This window comes from Trichoderma aggressivum (genome assembly GCF_033847375.1).
Source record: "Trichoderma aggressivum f. europaeum strain CBS 100526 chromosome Unknown scaffold_001, whole genome shotgun sequence".
Classification (NCBI taxonomy): Eukaryota; Fungi; Ascomycota; class Sordariomycetes; order Hypocreales; family Hypocreaceae; genus Trichoderma; species Trichoderma aggressivum.
This window is the reverse complement of record NW_026946367.1, coordinates 2195137-2219047: the sequence shown is the minus strand read 5'-3', so window position 1 is coordinate 2219047 and position 23911 is coordinate 2195137. Positions and strand designations below refer to the sequence as shown.

General features: G+C 51.9%; 9 protein-coding genes across 9 annotated transcripts; 6 read left to right on the top strand and 3 right to left on the bottom strand.

The window, feature by feature from the left end:
- Positions 1-610: 610 nt before the first annotated feature.
- Triagg1_655 (uncharacterized protein) lies at positions 611-2321 on the top strand (the record flags this gene model as incomplete). Its single annotated transcript, XM_062901561.1, has 5 exons — positions 611-952; positions 1000-1187; positions 1265-1510; positions 1560-1670; positions 1907-2321. 5 exons carry the CDS (start codon positions 611-613, stop codon positions 2319-2321), a joined length of 1302 nt encoding a protein of 433 aa, XP_062761005.1.
- Positions 2322-5271: 2950 nt separating this feature from the next.
- On the bottom strand, positions 5272-7932 carry Triagg1_654 (uncharacterized protein; the record flags this gene model as incomplete). The annotated part of the gene is made up of 8 exons (XM_062901550.1): positions 5272-5551; positions 5646-5848; positions 5958-6118; positions 6254-6373; positions 6439-6476; positions 6594-6752; positions 6934-7079; positions 7207-7932. 8 exons carry the CDS (start codon positions 7930-7932, stop codon positions 5272-5274), a joined length of 1833 nt encoding a protein of 610 aa, XP_062761004.1.
- Positions 7933-8727: 795 nt separating this feature from the next.
- Positions 8728-10648, top strand: Triagg1_653 (uncharacterized protein; the record flags this gene model as incomplete). The annotated part of the gene is made up of 4 exons (XM_062901539.1): positions 8728-8796; positions 8873-9028; positions 9106-10311; positions 10475-10648. The coding sequence occupies 4 exons, from the start codon at positions 8728-8730 to the stop codon at positions 10646-10648; spliced, it is 1605 nt and encodes a 534-aa protein (XP_062761003.1).
- Positions 10649-11806: 1158 nt separating this feature from the next.
- Positions 11807-12925, bottom strand: Triagg1_652 (uncharacterized protein; the record flags this gene model as incomplete). Its single annotated transcript, XM_062901528.1, has 1 exon — positions 11807-12925. The coding sequence occupies one exon, from the start codon at positions 12923-12925 to the stop codon at positions 11807-11809; it is 1119 nt and encodes a 372-aa protein (XP_062761002.1).
- A 1398-nt stretch (positions 12926-14323) lies between these two features.
- Positions 14324-14834, top strand: Triagg1_651 (uncharacterized protein; the record flags this gene model as incomplete). The annotated part of the gene is made up of 4 exons (XM_062901517.1): positions 14324-14422; positions 14480-14558; positions 14609-14679; positions 14736-14834. 4 exons carry the CDS (start codon positions 14324-14326, stop codon positions 14832-14834), a joined length of 348 nt encoding a protein of 115 aa, XP_062761001.1.
- Positions 14835-17779: 2945 nt separating this feature from the next.
- Triagg1_650 (uncharacterized protein) lies at positions 17780-19688 on the top strand (the record flags this gene model as incomplete). Its single annotated transcript, XM_062901506.1, has 2 exons — positions 17780-19032; positions 19109-19688. 2 exons carry the CDS (start codon positions 17780-17782, stop codon positions 19686-19688), a joined length of 1833 nt encoding a protein of 610 aa, XP_062761000.1.
- A 638-nt stretch (positions 19689-20326) lies between these two features.
- Triagg1_649 (uncharacterized protein) lies at positions 20327-20680 on the top strand (the record flags this gene model as incomplete). The annotated part of the gene is made up of 2 exons (XM_062901495.1): positions 20327-20476; positions 20537-20680. 2 exons carry the CDS (start codon positions 20327-20329, stop codon positions 20678-20680), a joined length of 294 nt encoding a protein of 97 aa, XP_062760999.1.
- A 531-nt stretch (positions 20681-21211) lies between these two features.
- On the bottom strand, positions 21212-22006 carry Triagg1_648 (uncharacterized protein; the record flags this gene model as incomplete). Its single annotated transcript, XM_062901484.1, has 4 exons — positions 21212-21299; positions 21361-21653; positions 21748-21803; positions 21985-22006. The coding sequence occupies 4 exons, from the start codon at positions 22004-22006 to the stop codon at positions 21212-21214; spliced, it is 459 nt and encodes a 152-aa protein (XP_062760998.1).
- A 641-nt stretch (positions 22007-22647) lies between these two features.
- On the top strand, positions 22648-23514 carry Triagg1_647 (uncharacterized protein; the record flags this gene model as incomplete). The annotated part of the gene is made up of 1 exon (XM_062901473.1): positions 22648-23514. The coding sequence occupies one exon, from the start codon at positions 22648-22650 to the stop codon at positions 23512-23514; it is 867 nt and encodes a 288-aa protein (XP_062760997.1).
- Between the last annotated feature and the right edge of the window lie 397 nt (positions 23515-23911).

The window sequence follows — 23911 nt, the reverse complement described above, 5'->3', positions numbered from 1 at the left end:
GACGCTTCGTTATGCAGCTTATTGCCCTCTATCACACTCTCTATACGACTAGTCTCTCGTGTTGACCAGAAAGCAAGGGGACTTGACTGCGTGGGTGCTGATGCCGGCGCTCTCCGCCTGTTGCTTCGAGTCGGCCGTATTCTCGTGCATTTATCGTCATGGCTTGTTGTTATTAGGTACTGTTAGTTTGGCTATGATGGAAGAAATCGACGATCGTGGGCCTCGATTGCAATACCCCCGAAGAGCCCCTCCACGGGACCCCTCGTTGAGCCTCAACAAAGATCTTGGAAACATTGGCTTGAATGTATTAATAGCCCGGTAGCCCGGTTTGCAGTTGATCGACCCCATGCCGCCTTGTTATCGCTTATCGTAGCAAGGCGGGACAAGAAAGGCCAGGGAACGAGGAGATCGTGAATACACGTGCCCCAACGATACGCACACTCCGACAATTGCCCGGCCCGCGAAAAGAGGTGCTCATGCCATGGCTTTGTATGCGCTTATACGAGCACCCCTACAGGCTTGCAAGTTCCCCTTTTCCTCTGCGCCTCGCCGTCTCCCATGACTGACTAGGCGGCTCTTTGATCGGAGATATGGCCGCGTCTCCGCAAGCATGCCTTACTCATCCTCGTATTCCCCTGTCAAATCGCGAAGCCAAGGCGCCAAGATCGCATCAAACTCGTCGCCCTGCCTCTGGGCTCCCCCCCTGGCCGCTGATGACGCCGTTTCCAAAGATTTCATCTCCCTGCTTGTCCGGATTTTTCCAATGGCGCCGAGCTGTCTCTCTCCCTCTCTCTCTCTCTGGTTTCGCAGCGGTCATGCCGCCTTGACCAACAACTACAGTACAGAACGGAACAAGCCTGAGCACACTAGCAAACTAGAGCTCACCCGGCCTGCAACCTCTCGCCTGGCCCTGCTCCGTGGTTTGGCGATCCAAGTTGGCCGGCCCACGGCCGTTCGCCACCATGCTCCAGTGCTAAGCAAACGCCCCCCATGCGCTAGGAGTTGGATAGGGCTGGAATAAGCCTCTTAGCGTGGATACACACCCCGCTGAGCAAGAGGGTGCGTTGCCGGCAAAGCTCGCTCGCTGGGCTGGTTGTCGCTCGTCTCGCTCTTATGGCTTGTGGAGAGGGAGAGAGAGAGAGAGAGAGAGAGAGAGAGAGCCGCTCTCCGCTTCTTGACCCGTCAGAGTGAGTCGTGCCTCTTTTTCCGGCCCATCTGGCGGCACGCATATATCGTATCCGGGTCGGCAATAACGGTCCAATAGGGAGCAAGTCTTCAGCCAGCTTCCTTCGCTCGCCGAATTTTCCGTCGATCCAGAGGGCTGCCCCAGTGGTTCGTTTGCCCAAGCCCGCCACCCTGCCTGCGAGAACGAGACGGTCTCCTTGTCCGGCTCCCTTGGCAGAGGCTCTGCTGTGTCTCTCTGTCTCGGTCTCTCAGTCTCCCCCTCTGCCCGCGCGCACACAAGAATGCGTATCTATTGCCTAATGCTCTGCGACGAAGAATATGATGTGTAACTTGTGCGTGTGGGACACCATTGTTGCTGTCTCATTAGAATTCAGGAACACGCAAAAGCGTGTGGTTCAGAGTTTGCCTGGCGGCCACCCGGACGCGGAAGTGGCCGACACGAACCATGCGAGCACCATGCGCTTCTTGTCCTTGTGCCCGGCCGGGTGAGAGTCAAAAAAAAAAAAAAAAAAAGAAGTCACACACAAAAAAAAAAAAAAGGAAAGACAAAATAAATGACAAGATGGGAGGCCAGGCCAGGCCAGGCCAGGCCACGAGCGCTGTGGGAAGCGGCATTGCCACAGTCATTGTCTGTCAAATGCAGCGTACCTGCATCGCCAATCCGCCAAGAATCTCACTCATCATATTGTCTTCATCACATGCTGGTCTGGCCGCGTGGCAGCGTTGCTCGCTTAGCACCCCATGTCATGTCAGGTCAGGCCATGTATGTGCAGACCTGTCACGTCACGGCCGAGTTACAGTACGAGCACCTCCAGTACCTGTCCGGTCGTATATCGCTCAGCTCTCCATGGGGCCCCAAGCAGGGCAAAAGCGGGCGCCCACGGCAAGCAAAGCAAGCAGAACAGAACAAGAACCAACAGCCGGCTGAGCCAATTGGAGGGAACTTGATGCGATCCAATGCTAGCAGCAACGCAACCGCACTCGTACCCATTACATATTCTGCAACAAAGAGACCAGCAACAGCACAGTACCATGTACTCGCACCCGTACCTCACCAAACCGGCGCACTTGGGCTCGTCACAGACTGGGCTAGATTTCGGATCCATGGATGGTGGAAACCAGATCGCAGGCGCTAGCAGAAAATTGGATCGCCAGGGTTGCTTCTCAGGCCCACCGCCCCCCCTCCAGCGACCAAGTGCCCAAGCACAAGTACCTGGACGCAGCCGCAGTTATCGCAGCGATACAAACTTGTGCGCAACCACTAACACGGCTGGGTCGGGGATACGTCCCGAAAGCGACGGCAGCTCGCCCTGGCCAGCGCCGCCAAAAAGCCTCCCCAGAGCTCCCCCCTCTCACGCACGGGCCACGAGCCAATCGGAGTGCCTGCATGCGCCAAAAGCCCAAAAAGCCCGGCCGGCGAACCACTGGCCAACTGGGGCCAAAGAGCGAAGCGGCTCGTCATTCCAGCTGGCGTTGCTTGTCTTGTCTTGTCTAGCCTCGTTTTCGTCTCGTCTCGTCTCCTCCGTTGATCTCGTCTGGTCTCGTCTATCTAGTACTTGCAGTATCCAGGCCGTGCCTTGGTACCTTAGTAGTATCTCTCTGCTAACTAATCTGTCCTATCTACTTTGGGTACGGTAGTCTATCGTTCCCTTGTTGCCGGCCAACAGCGGCAAAACTTACTCGTACCCAAAAGACGCTGGACTGGACAAAAAAGTCACGATACGGGGTACCAATGCAAACTAATACCGTCTCTTTTTTGTTTTTTTGTTACTCGTCGTTTTTTTCGTCATCTCGACTCCCCTGTTTCACCACCGGCGCCATCCGATGATCACTTGGTGCAAGCCGCAACTGATATCCTCATCTACTCCTCATCTCTCACCTCTTCACAAGAGTCCAGACACGGGACCGAACATCTGACTGTAAGGCTTTGCTTGCTTGCACAGCCGCTCCTCTTTTCGTCGTGTAAGTGACGTGGGAATGGACCCAGGAAGAGACAAAAAAGGGAAAACGTGACGGCACTTTTAATTGGTATCACGGCCAACTTTCGGGGAGTTTTTCTTTTTTTTTTTCATGTTGCTTGAACGAACACCACCATCAACAAAACGCCCAAAACAATAGTTTACTATTTTACTCCGCCAATTTTGAGAGAATACTCTCGTCATCATAGATCAACTAGTTTCTCTAAAGCCAGAAGCAGACACATGCAGCGCCATCGTCGATCAATGTCGTTCGAGAAGAAAAAACCAGTTTTTTTTTAAAAAAAAAAAAAAAAAAAAAAAGGCACCAAGTCGGCTTCCACGGCTCCCTAATACAATCAATAGCTGCAAGCGAAACGAACACACACACTCACCACATGCACTCAACGCACACACACCCCTCCAACCAAAAAAAAAAAAGCCCCGATTTCGTCGCGACAAATGAGAACCGGCGAAGTCGCTTTTTTCTAGTAGTTCGAGTAAACCACCGGGTAGTTCGTTTGGGGATGACTTAAGCATGGCTAGCCAGCACCCTTTTCTTCTTCTTCCCCCCTCCTCTTCCCCGTGCTGACGTTACAGATCATATTTTGCTTAGGGGGGGGGTCTTCTATCATAATCGATCTCACCGGCACTACCTACTATGACAAGCAAGTATTCTAAATTGTCATTTCCTGCAAAGGGCTGTCATCTCCGCCTGGACGTTTTTCTTACCAGTCATTTTTTGGGGAGGTATTTTGTCTTTTTTTTTCGCAAGGCACCGCCAAATCGGGTTCAGACTCAAAACGTGGGTTTTACTTCTACTCTTACCTACTGCCAATGCATTGCGAAACGAAACGAAACAAGAACATTACATACACACGTACACTTATGAGTACTACCTAGGTAGGTAGTATATGCAACCCCCACTAGTCTGCGCGTAGTTTCGTCGGCCTCTCCAAGCGAGGAACCTGAATTCTGATGTATTCGTTTTTCTTCAGTGTCATTTGTTGTCTGGATTCAGCAAAGGACTGCGTGCCGTCCTGCCCAAGCCACGGAAATAGTCGCAGGACATTAATTCCAAAAAAAAAAAAAAAAAAAAAAAAGGTGGTTGGACCCCCCAAAAAAAACACGAAGCCGAAGACATGTTGCTGCGGTTCGACTCACAAACAAGCTGTTTCTTCTCTCGTGACTCCGCGCGTGATTGGTTCATGATACGCCCATCGAATGAAGAGCTGTCTAAAGAGGTGCCAGCTTAAGATTTCTTCCCCAAACGCCAAGCCTAGCTACATACATACAAAACACATGGCTTGGCCCTTTTTTTTTCGCCTTCGATTTCTCTCTCTCGACTCAGCCCGTTCCATGTCATGCTTTAGCCCGGCTTGTTTTTCTGGGCGCAAGCCACATCGTTCGCCGAGGAGCGCACACCCAATGAATTTCCTTGTGATTCCGGCAAGCCCCATCAGGAAGAAACTCGTCATGCTCCTGCGATGGCCTTGGAACCGGGCCGGTCTGGTGAAGGGAAGAGGGCAAAAAAGCCGCTCTCGTTGACGCCTATCGCGCTCAACAACATAGCCCGGCCTCACAATCACACCTCCATCGCAGCCCACATGGAATGACCGCGGTGGGCCATTGCTCCGTCCGTCTCTCGTTGGGCCGAGAGAAGAGGATCCTCCTCCAACATCACTCCAGACCAAGAAACGAACCGTTGAGCCTTGCGCCTTGCGCCTTGCCTTGCCGCGGTGGAGGCAGCTCCATATTTCCAGCATCCTTGCCATCGTATCATTCTTCAGATCAACTGCGCCCTGGTCGCATCTAGGCCAGCCTATCAGCGAGAAAACACGTCCACAAGGTTTCGTCTCCAACCCCACTCATGCAGGCCGCACGCTATCTGCAAGCAAGCATGTTCTGCGCTTCTGACCACATGTTTTTTTGGGTTCGCCCAGGGATCTTACATCCCATCTATCAAATTAAAAGAAGAAGAAAAGTCATCTCATCCTTGTTGCCGTTGTCGAAATCTGGTATGTAACTGTAAGCATCAGGGACCCCTGGTTTGGTTTTCCCCGGGGGCTCCAGAAAAAAAGGGCTACGCATGACCCTCAAATCGCTCAAATCGCTCAGTCAAACACCACATTCAGGCTCCTGGATAAAGCCAGGGCTGGTCATTTGATGCGTACGCAGGCCCGGGAACTTGCATTGGAACAGGAACCGTCCCCGCAAACATGGCCATGTCGCCGCTAGCCCGTGTCTTGTCAACGCTCTTTGACTCAGGTACCGGGATCACCACTCCGCACTCCCAGTTGCGACAGTTCATCTTGATGCCTCCCGTAGACTTGTCTCTAGATAGCCGGCCCCTAAAGAAAAAAACACCACCCCCAGCGGCCGTCACCGCGGCGGCGGCGGGCACAGTCAGCCTCTAAGTCACACGAAATGTCTCGACCCGGTGCCCATCAGCAAGCACCAAACAAGGGGGGAAAGGAGCCGGGTGTGTGGTGGACGTCAACTCACCAGGCGCTCTCGGAGAGATTGGCGCTCCCTACATAGGCCCAGCCTGGCGGTTGCCGCGTCGCTTGGCCGTCTCCGACCCGACGCACGAATATCACTTTACTGTGGATGAGGAGCCGGTCACGAGTGATGACATCCCGCACCAGCTCTCTTGGAAAATTAGGCGACCGCCACCACCTGGCCTGGACGCAGATTGTGCCTCCCGCCTGTCATTGTCATGTATCAGTTGTGAACTGTCGTAAGCCCGGGGCCAAGAAATTACCGCTTGCTGATCAAGCACAAGCATAATGGCCTCGGGAGCCCGTGATAACTCACATTGCGTCCGCCTCTGCTTCGGGCCACTGTCTGATCCGTAGGGAAGTGGATGCGGAACCGGTCCTTGAGCTCCTTGGACGTCGTCTCTGCCGGTTTCCTGGCCGGTCTTGATCTCGAACTAGCGCCACCGGAGTTGTTGTAATCGTCCATGCCGTCATCACCTAAACAACATGTTGGTCAAGGGGAGTAAGCAGGTGGGAATCCGTCATGCTGGGCCGTTTTACCTCGACAGGCATTGTATATCGCCTCTACCAACCCGCGGTTGATCGATCCCAGCGACGCACACTAGGCCTTACCATTAGCAACTCCATCCCATCCAGTGGGTATTCGTAGAAAACGTGCCACAAGGTCGACCTCGACAGGTTCGGGATTGGCTAAGCCGAGGGCCGCTACACTAGCACCGAGGCCACAATACCCTTTTTCGCAGGCAACAGTCAGCGATGGCAACGATTCATACACCTCGGGTCTTGTCAAGACCAACCTGTGCGTTGTGCTGCTTTTCCCGTGTGGCTTCCGGGTCTAAAAGATGAGGTTTGATTCCGGTCAGTAATACAACGTCGGTCAAACGGAGGGGCAATTTGTCTTGTTCCTCTTTCCCCCTGCCCCTCTCGGGTACATCCCTGGAATTGCACGCACATGGTATGGACGAAAGCGATATCTGACGTCTTGGAAAAGTCGTAGTTTGATAGGCTGGCAACCATCTTTTCGCCAACGCCCGTTGCCTGGAGGAAGTATACTAGCTCCGTGTAGAATCCAGTCGGTGTCTGCGGTGGATGGGCGGCGGGGTCCTCCAGTCTTGGGAGATCAATTAGAAATACCATCTGCACGTAGACAAGGACGGAATTGGCCCAGGTTAGCACGGAGAAGGGCAAGAAAGCCAAAACGGGTGAGGGAGAATAATATGATATCAGAACGGCAAGGGGGGGAGAGGGGAATACCGACGTTTTCCATGACCCCGGTCTCTCCCCAGTCATACGGCACAAGGTTGCCCGTTGGGATGACGACACGGAGGCGGTCCGGGAACTTGAGGAGCTGTAGTTTGGAGTGCATCGCTCCAGGGCCATGCATCGGCGGGAAGCAGAACTTGATGTTGGAGGGCACGTTGCCACGCATAAGGTTCTTCTATACGAGGTTGCCTGTCAGCATTACACTCAAAGACTTGACGGCCGCACAAGGTTTGCTGCCCGGAGAGGGGACAGGGAGAGGGGAGAGGGGAGAGGGAACGTCAGGGGCGGGAAGGGAAGGGTACCTGAGCTTCGTCCTTGGCGAATGCGAGTAGCAGTATCTTGGTCCTCCTGATGTCGAGCTTGGAAATCATCCACTCTTCGTCCCACTGGAAAGACGACAGCACGGCGAGCTCCAGCTGGTCCTTTTGGAACACTTCCTCGATGGTGATTGTGTCGCCTGTTCGTGGGCAGCCGCGAGACCACGTCCGTTTGACGATGCCGTTTGGGTACGGTAAGTTGCTGCTGCTGCTGCTGCTTGTGATACTCCTCATTGAAGCTGACGCCGTTGCTGTTGCTGTTGTTTTACTGGTGGTGGTCTTGCTCGTGGGTTCCGGGACTGTCCTGGCTTGCTTCTTGGGCGGAGGGACCTCGACCACGTCGTCGTCGCCATCGTCGGTGGGTGAACGTTGGCGTTTGGCGAGGCGGTTGAGGCGTTCTTGCTCCATGGCCTTGCGATCAAGAAGGAAGCTGCCGAACTGAGACTGGTGCCGTGACTGTGAAGACTGTGTCGTCTGTGTCTGTGATGATTGTGTCTGTGTCTGCGTCTGCTGCTGGATTGACCTCGACGATCCCGCCCTTGTCTCGTCGTCACCATCATCACCACCACCACCATCATCATCATCCGAATCGAGTATCACCACCGGCGAATCAGCCTCATCCTGCAGCGACAGCGCAATCGCGTACCGCAGAGCCTCGTCGTCGTCGGCATCGTCCGCCAGCTCAGGCACGCGGCCCTCGGGCTTCGCCATTGTCTCGATGCGGTCGGATGTACGAGAAAACGAGCACAATTAATGTCGCACCCGGAATGTCGTTGAACCAAGCTTATTGATCCAACTTGGGGGCCAAAAAAATTTCACCGCATTTGTCAACGTGATCTCGGTCGTGATCGTTTGCGTCAGTCACGGCGTGATCCCTGTCTTGTCCCGTTGCGTGAATGGACAGGCGCGCTGTCACGTGGGAGGGTGTCGTTTGGGATTGTTTGTTTGTGCAAGTTGGCGGTTGAATGCAGGGCGAGAAGAAGGGATTTAGGGGGGAATTCAATTGGGGCGGATGAAGTGAATTTGCGCTTTGTAAAGGGTTGAATTGACAGCGATGGATGACCTTGTTATGAGGGTGTTTGTGCTGCGGCTTGCAGTTGGTTATTCGAGGCTTTTGGAGCATGTGAACGTTCACAGATTGACTAACACGCACGCATTACAAGGTACACAGATGCACGCACTTATTAGAACCCCCTTGCTTTGAAACCATCAACACATGCAACTGTTTTTACCATCAGAGAGAACTACCGAGACAGAATCAATCAGTGTTGGATGGAGCTCGTCATGCATTTCCCCCCCTCCCTTGCCTGACAAGGCTTCCGATCATGGCGGCGCCTTGGACGACACGCCCATCGAACAATGACGTCCACGAAGCCTCGTCTCCATCATATAAAACAAAACCCCCTTTGCTGTCTGTGTTTTAACATGTTCATCGTGACAATCAACTACAATACTCTCTCGAAATAAATATTAGTATATCGCCATCTCATTTCCATACGGTGAAAAATGTCTTCTCGAAACCAAACCAAGACGCCGCGCCACATTGTCATTGTTGGAGGCGGCGCTGCAGGCATGGTAAACAAACTTCTCATTTTCATTAGAATCTGTATCGCCTTTCATATATGAAATCTAACTTGCATTGCTTCAATAGTCTTGTGCTGCAACGCTCGCCAATCACACAGAAGACTTCAAAGTAACCCTCCTCGAAAAGAATAGCGTCGTAGGCGGCCAAGCAACTTCCATCCCCCTCGACGAGAAAAGATTCGGCGCAGCGTGGATGAACAATGGAGTTCAAGGAGGATCTCAAGTCAGCCCATCCCTCTTATACTCATATCCATCATTCATCATTACCTCACTTGAGTAATAATAAACTAACGAAATCAGATCTTCAAACACACCTTCAACTTCTTCAACCAATACAACTTCCCAGCCCAGCCTCTCCAGCTCCAAGTCTCCTTCGGCAAAGGCCCATCCGGCTTCTGGACAAACTGCTTCCCCAGCAAGCTCGTCGCCCAGCACTCCTCCGACATCAAGCGCTTCGGCGTCTTCCTCAAGGTCGTCAAATGGACCATGCCCGTCCTCGGCCTCTTGCCCATCTCCATCATGCTCCGCCTCTTCTTCTTCAGCAAGGACTTTGGCGACAAGATGGTCTATCCGCTCATTGCCCTGTTTCTCGGGACGGGGAATCAGACGGCAAACGTTCCCGCCGCCATTGTTGAGCGGCTGTTTAACGATCCTAACATGAAGCTCTGGGATTATGATGCTGACACTCTGCTGCCGAATCAACCCACCATGTACTCGTTTGACTGTTTACACAACTTTTACGACACATGGAAGAATGATCTGGTAGCAAAGGGAGTCTCCATTAGAACCGGCACCGAAGTCCAAAGCATCCCATCACGATCCAAAAAAGGAGTCCATCTCGTCATCAAAGACACCAGCACCGACAACATCACAACAGAGCACTTCGACAACCTCGTCCTATGCGTCCTCGCCGACGATGCCCTCCGCATCCTAGGAAAATCAGCAACGTGGCGCGAGAAACTCGTCCTCGGCGGCGCATCCTTCTACGACGACCTCACAGTCACCCACCACGACTCCGAGTACTTCTCGAAGCAGTACGAAACTCGCTTCAAGCCCGAGCTATGCGGAGACCCCAAATCAGAAGCCCAATGCCACCAAATCTCCTCTGCCAAGGGAGATTCTCCCACTCTTGGTTATAGCGCCGGTTCAAGTTCAGGTTCACAGCATCAGTCTTTCGATCCCATGTACTACACGTACACGTACCAGCAAAACCCGCGCCTCATCGAAATGTCTTTCAACTGCAGCAACTACCAACACCAATTCAAGCACAACCAAGCATCCACTTTGTCCGAAACCCCCCCTGAACCAGTCTACCAGACCATCTTCCTCGACAAGCGAAGAAGCAATCTTTGGACCATCGACGGCATCGACGAGGCCAAAATCATCAAGCTCAACTGGTGGCATCAGCTCGGCCACCGCTGGCAGCATTACGTCCGCGTCGTCCCGGGCGTCATGTTTCTCCAGGGACACAACAATACCTATTTCGCCGGATCATGGACTCTAGTGGTATGTCTGGTCTCTCTCTCTCTCTCTCTCTCTCTCTCTCTCTCTCTTCCTCTCTCCTTTTCCACTACACACATCATAACATGCCCACACATCCATCCCCGTTACACAACAACTGCAAGTAAAAGAAAGAAGCATCTCTAACAAATACCAAAAACAACAACAGAACATGCACGAAGTCGCCTGCATCAGCGGCATAGCAGCCGCCTACCGCCTCGGCGCAGCATACCAAAAGTTCGACGACTTCGCCCAAGACTTCTTCGCCAAGTACCTCCTCGTCTCCCACGGAAAACTCTTTTCGCGCGAAGAAAAGAAGAGGAGAAAGCAAAAGGCCGTCTAGAAAAGAAACAAACCTCGTCCGACAGAGATGAGAAATCGCAATGGCAAACCCGCCATCTCCCCACTCTACGCAAGCAAAGATAAACGCTCAGTACAATGGAAGACAAATACCCATGCCGCAGGTTATCGCAATAAAAGTAAAACTTGGAGCAACAAGCACCGCATTTAGAAATGCAAGGCTTGAATCACAATGCTATCTACGCCACGCCACTCATGCGAAAAAACAGCCATTGAGATAAAACGAGTAATGTACGTAAAATGAATGCTGAGCCTAAGCATACAGATGACCATATCAAAACATCATTCGCAAAGGACAAACTTAAAAGTAAAAGAGAGACAAATAAAAGACAAAGTTAACGAAAGTAATGAACAAAATAAGATCGAGAAAAAGAGTGGCTGAAACGTGCAAAGTAGACAACAAAAAAAAGGGGGGGTTGTCATATACAACTCCGCCCAGCCCTGTAAACCCATTCCGTCAAAGTCCTCCCAATGCCAATGTGATCAAAGAAAAAAGGAAAGCAATCAATAAACAACAAATGAGGGGAAAGAACAAAAGAAGAAGAAGAAAAGCAAACAGCACAGAAAAGCGTCAGAACCGCCGTCCGTGCCAGAGATTTCGTCTGGTAGCCTGCCAGCATTCCGCCCATGACTCCTCGGGTATCATGAAAACCAGAACATAGTCAAGCCCCAAAGCAGAAAAAAAAATCTTCGTTCTGATGCAAGGTTACATGTTCTTGTAACATCCAGGGTCAAATTCCACCGAAGTACCGTTTAAAAATAAGAAGAAAAGGTTAAAAACCATGGTTGATATGCAAATCCTCTCGCCCGCTTGCGCCCAAAGCATCTTCGATGCAGCTTTCTCCTTGGCCGTTTGAAGAGAAACAAAACAAAGGAAACGAAAGCTTGCGTAGAGTTGAAAACCACACACAGACACGCACACCGCTCGAGTGCTTGCTCCCGAAAGCCGTACGTAGGCAGCCGTACTGTATCCCGTTCTAGGATGATGCAAAAGACATAGCAAAGAAGAGAAGGGAAAGGAGGTGTTTGGTACCGTTTCCCATTCAGCCACAGCAATGATATATCACCCGAGATGGGGAAATAGAGAAGCGATATTGGTTGAAAATGCAAGGCAAAAAAAATGGAAAAAAGCCAATCACAATTAACGAGTAAAAGGTTTCCGCTCGGCTGGCGGACCCTCGGAAACCATATCTAGCTTTAAAATCCGCCTAAGATCGTTTTCCATGGCCTGGATGCTGCCTGCGCTATCATAACCCGAGCTGTCCACCTGTCTGCTGGGAAAGTACTCGGGCATGCGCGGGGGTTGGTTGGCAGAGGATGGAGTCGTTGTCGCGGACGGCTGAGGAGAGAAGAGGAACCTCTTGAGAGCTGCAGTGGGATCCTCAGCCGTCGTTGTGCTGTTGGCGCTCGGAGTGTGCTGGGGAGCCGTGTGGGCAGTCGGGGGGTTTGAGGCGAAACTGCGAGCAGCCTTGATCCGATCCTGGTAGGGAGCTGAGAATGGTGGGCCGAGCTGTTGGCTTCCGGTACCATCCAGCTCGAATATCTCGACACCTCCAGAGGACTGCCGGCTGTATGCACGGCGGTTCTCTGCCAGGTTGGACGAGGACGGTGTTTCCGTGTGGTGTGGTGGAGACATGACGCCGGCCAGCAGCGAGGCCGGGCCAGCAGTGTTGTCAGATTGCTGCCGGGCCCTTTCTTCTCTGTGGGCTCGGAACATGAAGTCGAGAGGGGATTCACGATGCTGCGAGGCCGAGGCGGGTCGATACGGCGTAGGGGCCTCGGAATCAGTGGCCGGGGGGGATGGTTGCGGGATGACGCCCCTTATCTTTCGCGTCATCGGGGACTCGCTGTTGGACTTGAGAAAGCTCGGAATGGGGAGATCGGCTGGAGACGGCGAGGCATGAAAGGTCGCACCAGCAAACGCTGCGCTAACGCCAGGCTTCGAGGTCGGCGACGTTCTAGGAGGCGACTGATTGTTGCTCAGCTGATAGTTGGGAGAGGCAGCGTCGACTTTGCCCTTAGATTTGTGGCTGCGGTTCTTTTGCTTTCCACCAGCCTGCGCATTGTAGCTTTCCGCTAGTGCAGGCGAAGCAGAGAGTGTCTTTTTGGGAGTTTGAGGCGTCCTGTGGTGGTGAAGGGCAGAGGCGCCGTAGTTGGCGGCATCGTTCTCTGACGCATACGCCCTGAGAGGGGCAGGTTTGCCTCTAGGCTGCCTGCGACGGTTGGCCGTGGTCTTGTTCGGTGATGCGTGGGCGTCCATTGGGACTGAAGTTGTGAGTCAAGCTGGTGATACTTTGGTTCGGTCGAGGTCGAGCACAAAGGGCCGTCGTCGTCGGTTGCGGAGAGCAGTGAAAAGGCTTCGTCTCGGTTGGCAGACAATCACGTGAAGTGCCAGGGGATCTCGTCTATTTGGCGATGGATGCGAAGATGCGAAGCGGAACGGCGGGGGGGGAGAGGAGGATTAAAACTAGATGCTTTGGGCAGTGGTCATGATGCGTTTGCTCTGGAATGGAGTTGATACAGTTGCGGAAGACTTCAGCCCCCGGTGGTTCCTTACCTTGAGGCTACTAAGGCAGGTAGACTTGGGCATGCATGCGTTGTCAGCTGGAAATGGGGAGCTAGAGGTACCGCTACGGGGGCCATGACGAATTTTGGGTGGGTGCGCCGGTACTGCTACTTCGACGAGCGTCCGTTTTGTTCCGGGCGGCAGCTGCCAAAGTACCTACATGCAGCGTCTGCACAGGGCTGGCTTTGTTAAAGTGGTGGGCTTTGGGTGAGCTTCAATGAGATAAGAGAAGAGACAAAGGAAACAAAGAATAAATCACGGCAGCAGCTGCAATAGAATTCATTTCCCTCTTCTTATGCTTCTTTTTATCTTTTTAATCTCTATTTAAATATACAGAGTAAACCTACCTACCTTAGTATCAGTGAATTAGAGTTTCGCAAGATGGTTTGACGTCTTTGTTCCACAGCGACTTGCATTACGCCTTGGTGTTTATTGCGTTAGGCTGCCTTTGTTGTCATTGGATGGCTCAGCAACGGCGGAGAAGCATCCAGAGCCTCAAAGTACCCCAGAGGTCTCCTCACACTCGCCATCAGCGTTGACTCTACATGCTCGCAACCTGCAGGGCACCCGGCTGCTAGTGACAGCAGTAACTGCGACTCCATTACGCCTGCAACTGGTACTACTGCCGCTATCAAAGCGTGCCCCTCGCTGCGATTTGCCTTACCTCAGTAAACTCGAGTCCCGTAGAGCAATTGCACGATTACAACATCTGTGGAAAGCCCAGCAGCAGCAGATCTTTGGTGTTGCTTCAGCCTTTTTTTCTTCCCTTTTTATCTCTGCAAGCTTTGCCTCACACCCCATTTCTTAGCTGCCAGTTCCCGTTGAACTCAGGGCTGCTGCATCCGGTGACAAGGCTTAATCAGCAGCATTTCTTGCAGCGTTGGAGGCGAGTAAACTGCTGGACTAACATTAGGCTACGACGGACCTTGATAGCTAACCAGAGCCGCACAGGTCATCCATCGAGTCCCGAGAGCTCGACTGTTCCCCTCGTTTACACATCCTCGTACCCCTACACTCCTGCCGTGGCACTGCGATATCACGGAATCATCATCACTGCCAGAGCTTTCTTGAGAGATCACGAGCTATCCGAACATGGCTGACGTCGAAATGAGCGATGCCCCGGTGGCCGCCAAAAAGGCCGACGGCGTCATCGCCAAAGGCGCCGACAAGAAGAAGTTTGAAGTCAAGAAGGTACGTTGGCGAGACATGTCGACATCGTGCGGGACTGGGCAGCACTGACTGGAGCAGTGGAACGCTGTCGCTCTGTGGGCTTGGGATATCGTAGTCGACAACTGCGCCATCTGCCGAAACCACATCATGGATCTTTGTGAGCCTTACCCATCGCCCTATAGGCGGAAATTTACTTACGCCCGTCAGGCATAGAATGTCAGGCGAACCAGGCATCCGCTACGAGCGAGGAGTGCACCGTCGCATGGGGAATCTGCAACGTAAGGCGTCCATTTTATACATGATGGCAACAGGTGACTAACTGGCGATGTACTAGCATGCTTTCCACTTCCACTGCATTTCACGATGGCTAAAGGCCCGATCAGTCTGCCCTCTAGACAACAGAGACTGGGAGTTCCAAAAGTACGGTCGATAAACGGAGTAGGCGGAGCGGGGAGTAAAAGCAAGGAACGATATCACGACATGGAGCATGGGAAATGCGGCACAAGATTTCGGAAAAGATTTAAGCTACATGCTGATTTTGACAACGTGACAAAACGCCGAGGCCTGCTCAGAGCGGCGTTATCCAGTCGTCATGTCCCGCCCGTGTTAAACGCAGATCCGATAGGCAGCCACTTGACCGGGTTCTTGTTATAGAACGGCCACGGCGGAATAATAATGAGAAATGTCAAGACCGTGCCTCCCAGTCCAACATATAGGCATTTGACGATGTCTTGTAGTACGTATCCGACGTTGAATGCGATGAGCTTGGAATTTGTAAGCATGGGTAGTCCATTCGAGGCTGGGAAGAGGTCACCCATACTCCTGTCAGGGCAAGGAACAGAGTGGCAAGGCCTTCTGCTCGTCGCTGGCCTTCAAAGTCCTGCCATGGTAAAAATCAGTCAGCCCATGTTCGCTTCGGTAGATGGGGATACCGGGTGTCCTGACTATTTGGCCCTCCACCACGTCCCGCAGCTTGTCCAGGATCTCCTCCGCCATGTTGCGTGACGCCTCTTGTTCGATGGCCGCTATTCAATCCGCTTTTCCTCGTGTAGAATCGTGTGTTGGGGGCGGTTTCGCAGAGGAATTGACGGCGAGCGCGGAATCGAAGCAGTAACAATGTCTGCCGAGCATTTGCATGCCCGTAATAGTAGACACGTCTTTGGAGGTGATGCCTGTGGCGCAAATCTCCGGACTGGGAGCGGGTGGGGCCTCAGCCTGGGGAAGTGTGGCGGTGCGAGCACATGTCACTGCTGGCTACCTCACTTTGTTCACCTAACCTGGACTCTGCGTTTGGGATTTGGGGTCTGAAGGAGGACATGATGATGCATCCTAGCGAGCTTTATTTCTCTTTTTTCTAATTTCCCCTTTTTAGCCGATATACCCGCACGTATGTATTTGTATTTGTGACATGTGTATGTAAGACTGAGTCATCTTGCTATCTCGTAGATGCTATTTGTGTCTGACCAGTCTTTGGTGTACATTCTGAATCGTGGGATTTGGTCTAGAGTTATGTTGTACAATGAAATGCTCGTGCTGAAGCCACGGGTGAGTGTTGATGGTTTCTGCAGCTGTGATGCAATTGACTCGGGCACACATCAAGGAGAATTTTGGTCAGTCCATCAAATCTTCCGAGAGATGGGCTGCTCCGTATCCATCATTTCCAAACAGGGATACGTCCAGCAAGCGAGGGCGGAGATGATGCAGAACCTTGGCAGCGCACAGTGCTTGCGGTGGCAATCAAGACTCCTTGACGTATGCCTGTAGCACCAATGCTTCTGCGAAGAGATGGAGGGGATCATTCTCCGAGAACCGTTATCCTCTCATTGAGCATTGATTTTCGAGAGCTATTTACAGAGCACTTGCAACGGTAAACCCCAGACGGAGCTCTGATGAGAGGCAATTACAGTAATATACAGGTACAGAAGCTTTCTGGACTTTCACATGCTTGTCTCGCATGCTGAAGATTGTGTATCACCAGCCCTATTGAACCCGTCATTGAGTTTGAATGGACAAGTTCCATAAATCTGTGATGACTAGAACATCGCAAACCGATTTAATCCCGCCCTACACCTGCATATGGCCCCCCAAAGCTGCCCTAGTTCTCCCCATCAGCAGGCCGAAACGTGCCGTGATCGCGGACCTGGCGACAAGCTACCGAGTGGCGCTCACTGGGAAAACCGTTGAGCGCCGGTAGCAGATACTAGGTACTGGCAAGGGGAGGGCGCCGAGTTAGAATATACTCTTGTCCGGATAGGAGCATCACACAATACACGTGAGGACCTTAACGTTTTCCAAGTACAAGTCCGTTCCCCTAGTGCCCCAGCCCAGTACCGCGGAACCTCTGTCCCCCCGAGTTTCGCACAGTAAAATTTCTCCCCGCCAGCCCAAGTTTTTTTTGGCCCCCCCCAAAACGCAGCGCTCTTCGGTCTGGTCAAACCAGCTTAGCGACCACCAGCTGGTCTTCGTGGCGGCGGGTACCGCCAAAAGGGAAAATTTCGTCTCCTCGCCCAAGAGGCTAAGAACGGGTTCCTTGCCTTTGGCTTTTGTTCTCTTTACAAACTCTTCTTCTTCTTCTTATCATCAGCCAAAGGCACCAATTTTTGTTGATGCCTTTATTCTCCCTACTTTACTAAGCCCTTGACGCGTCTTCTCGGGCTTTTCTATAACAAGTCCTTTTTTTTCTTCGCTAAGGTGGTAGCGTATTAACCCCGTCGTTTCTCCTTGCGGCGCACACATCAGCCCTTTGTCCCTTTGCCGCAAACGAAAAGAGACAGACTCGGAGAAATCTCCTTTTTACTCACCACCACCGATCCTTCAAAGAAAGGACCATCTCTCGCCATCTATTCGATAGCTCGATAGGCCTCGCATAGCCGCTGTGCAGCCACAAACCCGCCGTCGGGTCCCCGAAAAGCCTCGCTTCTGCGCATCGCAGACTTGACCCCGAAAAACCTTCAAGTTGGCTCAACTCGCCTCCCCGGCCGTTATCTTCCCCTCGCTCCTTGGACCCGGCTGCTGGGTCTATAGCGGAGTCAACAAAGAACCCCCATAAGTTGGCCTTCTGATAGTTGTCCGCTCGCCAATCCCGCATTTGTTCCCTTCACCTTTTCCTGTAGCTCCATCAGCTACAAAAGACGGGGGAAATACCATCTACAGACCCAGGGGTCTTCGTTTTGTTCCAAACCAACTACTCGGCGCGCCTCTGCCGCGCCGAGAGGGCCCTTGATAGCCTGTCCCAGGCTTAAAGCGTCAGAGAAACCATTGCCAAACTATGTCCAAGAACCCTTAGAGTTGCCAGCAGGCTTCGTCCGAGTTGCGCGGTGTTTAGTTTAATTTCGATTCAGCCCGCCCTTGTCCCTTCGATAAACCAGATTGTTCACCATGTCCGAGCACGAGGAAACGTTTCCCAGCGCGGGAGGCTACGATGCCCCCGTTCCTGAACTTGACGACCATCGACAGCATTCAACCACTCAGCGAGTTGAGCGGCCGCGCCGAGGAACTTTCGACAGTTTGTACGGCGCTCGCCATCTCGAGTCCGAGCCCAGCAACGCGGCGGTTAGAATCCGTGATTTTGAAGAGGCCATCCTCGACGAAGAGGGAGATGCCCAGCCTACGCCGCGACATGGCCGTCGCCCGACGGTGGAATCGTCGGTTGATGGTAGATCCATCTCGCCCCCCAATTCGGTCAAAGCGTTCGCCGAGGCTCGACGAAGAGAGCGCGAGATGTCCTTCTCTGGGGGTAGGGATGAGGTTGAGGAAGTCCTTGGCCGCGCCATGTCCATCTCTAGCCGGCGAAGCCATCGCAGTCACGTTGGAGAAGCCGATGCCAGAAGCTTCCTGACCAACAAGACCGCCGAAGAAGACGTCTGCTATCCTCTCCAGGAGACGCATCCCAAGCAGCACGACCTCCGAATCGACTTCGAGTATCTCGAGGACTTTATGGCTGAAGAGCGGGCTGAACGAGCTGCCCGAGCAGAGGTTCAAGCCTCAGAGAGCTTCAGAGACTTGCGGCGCACGTCTACTTTACCGAAGCCGGTGCAGATGGTGACGGTGGACGGCGATATTCTCGAGATCCCCTCTGACGACTCCATGTCTAACGAGAAGGTGTCCACGGAGGGCGTTTCTCCTCCCAAGCTCCAGCAGAAGCCCCCGGTCGACAGCACACGCTTCAGCTTCTTCTCGTCCGCATGGGAGTCGACGATTCACGCCGCAGAGATGGCCGATCTCGTCCTCCCGGGAGAGGACATCCGAGGGCTGTTTGAACTTCCAGAGGACGAGGATGGCGGTGTCTGGTGGCTCAATGTCAACCATGCCACAAAGGCAGAAGTGTACGGCCTTTGCAAAGCGTTTGGCGTTCACCCTCTGACCATTGAAGATATTGTCACCCAGGAAGCCCGAGAGAAGATTGAGCTCTTCCCGTCGTACTATTTTGCGTGCTTCCGGTCGTTTAATGTTGTAGACGAACCTGATGGGAAAGAATACGAGCCTTTCAACATCTATGTCATTGTGTTTAGAGAGGGAACGCTCAGCTTCAGCTTTACGCCCAACTCTCATGCTTCAGAGGTGCGCAAGAGGATCACGGCCCTCAAGGACTATGTCTCTCTTAGCAGCGACTGGATTTGCTATGCTTTGATGTAAGTTTTTGCATTGCCTCTTTTTTTTTCTTCTTCCCCCATTCAATATGTATGTGGTCTAACAATGTGGCGCCAGTGACAACATTGTTGATAGTTTCGCCCCTGTTATCAACCAGATTGAGATTGAAGCCGACGCCATTGAAGACGAAGTGTTTGTCATGCGGTACGACGATTCAAACACGTTCCTGCGGTCTATTGGACGGGTGCGGAAGAATTGCATGGCCCTCCTGCGACTCTTGGGCGGCAAGGCTGACGTCCTCCGCGGATTCACCAAGCGCTGTAATGAAAACTACCAGGTGACGCCGCATATGGACATTGGCATGTACCTTGGCGACATTCAGGATCACGTCGTGACCATGGCGACCAACCTGGGCCACTTTGAAAAGATTCTGTCTCGCGCCCACAGCAATTACCTGGCCACCTTGTCCATCAACAGCATCTCCCAGGGCACCGACACGAACCGAGTGCTGAGCAAGATTACCATGATCGGATCCATTCTGGTCCCGCTCAACTTGGTCAGCGGTGTGTTTGGAATGAACGTCAAGGTGCCGTTTGGCGGGGGTGAAAGCCTCGGGCCGTTCTTTGGCGTCATCGGCTTCATGGCTGTTCTCTGCATTCTGATGATTACTGTGGCGAGACTAAAGCGCTGGATATAATGGACGAAGCTGTATGTAGCGGTCTGGTACATAAAAGGGGGGTTAGTTTTTTTTTTTTTTTTTTTGCTCGTCTTGTCTTGGTTGTTTTGTCGTTTCTTGTTCGTTTTCTTGTTTATTCATTGGACGTTGTTAGGGTAGAATTGGCATCATAGACTCGGGAAGCATTCTGAGGCGTGTGGTAATGATTATAGCCTTGTTTGTGATATAATAGCTTGAATTCATTATGCATATATATACATTTTCATCTTCATCTGTTCAACGAGATTATGCTACAGATACAAGATGATTTATAGTTTCTCTCTTCTTTTAGAATCGAGAACAAAGAATCCTTACAAGAATATATTCATCTTCCTCTTCATCTCTCTCTGTTGAAGCCATCTCAAGCTATCCCATAGTGGAGACGAATCCCTCTCCTCCCATTCGTCCATCCACACCTCCAACACTACACCACCATTGGCCCAAACCCAGCGCAAGGAAAAATTATTATCAGCCTCTCCCTCCCCGTTCAATCAATTCTCCATCACAAAGCCCCGGATTTACCGCCCACGAACAAACACGCCGGCCACCTTCAAGAGAAACCTGAACTTGTTATTGCACGAATATCACGAAGAAAAAAAAAACGTTTTGGTTTGCCCACCATGAACGCCGCACAGACTGGAATCGAGAACCTCGATCTTGAAAAGCTCAACGATAAGGATAAGACGGAGCTGCGCCAGTTTCTTGCGAATGAGCAGCAGCGGTCGCAGATTCAAGCCCGTACGTCTATGATTGCTAGGGAGCTGGGAATGGTTCGGTTGTAGCTGACGAAGAGAAAAAAAAAACATGCAGAAACGCACAACCTGACGCAGATTTGCTGGAAAAAGTGCGTGACTGGGAACATCAAGGGCGCGAAGCTGGACAAGGGCGAGGAAGGGTGTTTGGCGAATTGCGTGGATCGGTTTTTGGATATTAACTTCTTGACGATGAAGCATTTGAATAACATGCGGTCATGAGAAAGAGGGGAGGGGCTTGAGGATGGGTTGTACGATTATGTGTGATGGTATGGCTATGTATTGTGCTATGAGGATATGGATGGTTATGTGTATGCGGAATGGGAATAGAACATTCTTCCTTCTATTTGATTTGATTGTCCTAACGTGGAGAACCATTGGGGAAGTTTACGAGTTTGATGGCCTTATGAATTGAGGACTGTCCAACTACGCAGTGGGATGAATTACAACATAGACTCAATATGGAACAATCATCATGGCGAGCATTGGAAATTGTCATCACTTCCCGTCTTCATTTATTCTCTCTTCTTGGTTTTCCCCGAAATTCGGTACGTGGACGGACCGGCTTGTCTTTGCATATAGTATCATAATTTCGATCCGATAAGTGACAAAGCTTCAACTCCCATAAGTTTCCGATGCCCATGCTTTTTTTGTGTGGTGCACGCATTCAAAACCAGACCAATTCCGTTGCCGAGAAAAAAATAAAAGAAAGACTAGAGAAAAAAACGACCTCTGCTCAACAAATTATCCAGCTTAAACCAGGGACAGCTTGTTGGCGGCAATGTCGAGGGCATCGACATCGGGGGTCAGGCGGGCGTAGGCCTTCTTGGAGCCGTCAGGGCTATAACTTGAATTAGTACAATTCCTCTTCATCAAAGTATAGATAGAACCTTGAAACATACCGGATCAGAGTGTTGATCTTGACGGTGTCAATGTCGTAGAGCTTCTTGAGGGCCAGCTTGATCTGGGCCTTGTTGGCCTTGACATCGACGATGAAGACCAGGGTGTTGTTCTCCTCCATCTTCTTCATGGCGCTCTCAGTGTTGAGAGGGTGGATGATGATCTTGTGCTCATCAAGACGGGGGACGTGGTTGATGGCCTTGCGGGGGTAGCGAGGAGCGCGGGACAGGACCAGAGTCTTGGGGCGGTGGAAAGAGGTGGTCAGGCGGACCTTGCGGTTCTTGGAGGAGTGAGTCTATACATCAAAAGCACGTCTTATTAGCGAAAACTTGCCCCTTTTCACGATTTCCCTGGTTCTGCGATATATCAAAAAAAGAGAATCTACTTACACCCTTGAGGGCGGCCTTGGCAGCGGCGTTGGCCTGCTTGGAGCCCTTGGCGGCAGCTACATGATCATGACGCATCAGCAATCGCTCTTATTCAGAACTCGCAAAATCTGCTGCTGCATGATGCTTGCGCGGAGATTGGGGGAGAGCATTTTGTGTGTGTATATCGTCGCTTCGCAAAAACGGTTTGATGGCTTTCGGCTCCGTCGACGACAACAAGACTGTTGTTTCAAGTCGTACCTTTCTTGTTAGCGGGGGCCATTGTATCGGCTTGGTGTCGAGTTTGCACGGAGAGGGATTGTGCGGTTGAGGAGTTGTCGACTTATCGGAATAGTGAAAGCAAAAAAAAAAAAAAAAAGAGAAGGGAAAAGAAGTCTCTCCAACTACGTGAGATAGATTATTCCGCCGGTGTGGGCGAAATTGAAAAAAAAATTAGGGCTCCAGCAAGCGTGCGCTGTGATTGGCCTATTCGGTGCGAAAATCATGTGACTTTTGTCCACGAGCATCATTGATAGGTTTTGCCAAATGTGCTAACCGCATTCGGATGAGTATTTATAAGTAAAAAGTGTGTTCAATATAGCCATTCTCATCATTTCGGCCAGATGGTCTTTTGTCTGCACGCGGAGGCGTCGAGACTCTTGATCGCAGCACCTCGTACGCAGAAACTATCGGTCCGAGGCCCTATTACACGATGCAACCTCAACGTTGAAAGGCTAGCTATGCCACAGCCAGGATCACAGGCGTCATTTCATTCTTTTGTCAGCAGCTGTCCATGATATTGGAATTGGTGCGAGTGTCACCACGAAGCTCATTCCGCTCATCAACAGTTCATCCTCATAGCCAGGACATCTTCCCCGTTTGACAGATATACCGGGAGCATCCTCCCTAACAACACCAGGAATCATGGTCGTCAAGAAGAAGCAGACGTTGACTCGTCTCACCCAAGGCCGGCCACCGCTTGCTACGCCGTCGCGTTCTATGACTCGCAAGGCAAGCAGGACACTGATCAACAAGCATCACCAGCTGGTCAAGACTCGAACAAGGGCCATCAGAAGCGGAGACAAGGCAACAGAAGCCAAGGTCACAGCTGAGCTCGAGAGTCTGGGAGGATTGGATCACTATCAAAAAGCCAGCCTACAGGGACAAAGCATCGACAGAGGAGGGGACACATCGAAGGTGCTCATGGAATGGCTCCCGCTGGATGAGCTCAAGAAACGAACTCAACCTCTGCAGATGCTCGAAGTCGGGGCGCTCAGCACCCGAAACGCTTGTTCAACCAGCAAAGTCTTCAACGTGGAGCACATTGACTTGAACAGCCAGGAACCAGGCATTCAGCAGGAGGACTTTATGGAGAGGCCGTTGCCTGAAAATGGCAAGGGCCCATTCGACATCATCTCGCTGAGCTTGGTTCTCAACTTTGTGCCCGATGCTCTCGGTCGTGGCGCCATGCTTCTACGGACGCTGTCGTTTCTCCGGGCCGATACCGACACCACGATTACCACCGAACCTCTCTTTCCCTGTCTCTTCGTCGTCCTGCCGAGGAGCTGTGTCGACAATTCGCGGTACTTTACGGATGACAAGTTTGACGAGCTGATGGCTGCGCTTTGTTACAAAAGAGTGAGGAGCAAGAAGACACAAAAACTGGCCTACAGCCTATGGACAAGAGTCGCGGGAGTGGTAAAAGAAGGCCTGGCATTCTCAAAGCAAGAAGTCAACCCAGGAAAGACCAGAAACAACTTCGTCATGACTCTCAAAGGGCGAACCACCTGATTGGTCTGTTCTGACGAGAGAGGAAGCTTCGGATCGCGACACAACTCCCAACTCGGTATGCGGCACCTGGGACGAACAGCTTCATGCACTAGGGCCCAACAAAATCGGGTGCGGAGCGTCATGATACTTTCGGCAAACAACTACTTTTCTTTGGTTGTCTTTTTTGGAGAAGAAGCAAGCCACACACTGACCGCCTAGGATGTTCCTCCCTACATACGGAGCACCTCTCCCCCTCCCACACACCCCCAAGCAGGACGAAACCCCCAACCGAGCGTCGAGATAGCGGTCAACTAGTTCCCCGCATGGTTGATCTCACAAGCGACCCAGTCAAATAGCATTTCTTCCTTTTTTTAGCTGGCCAAAAATTTGTCGACATATCAGCACATACTTATCGAAG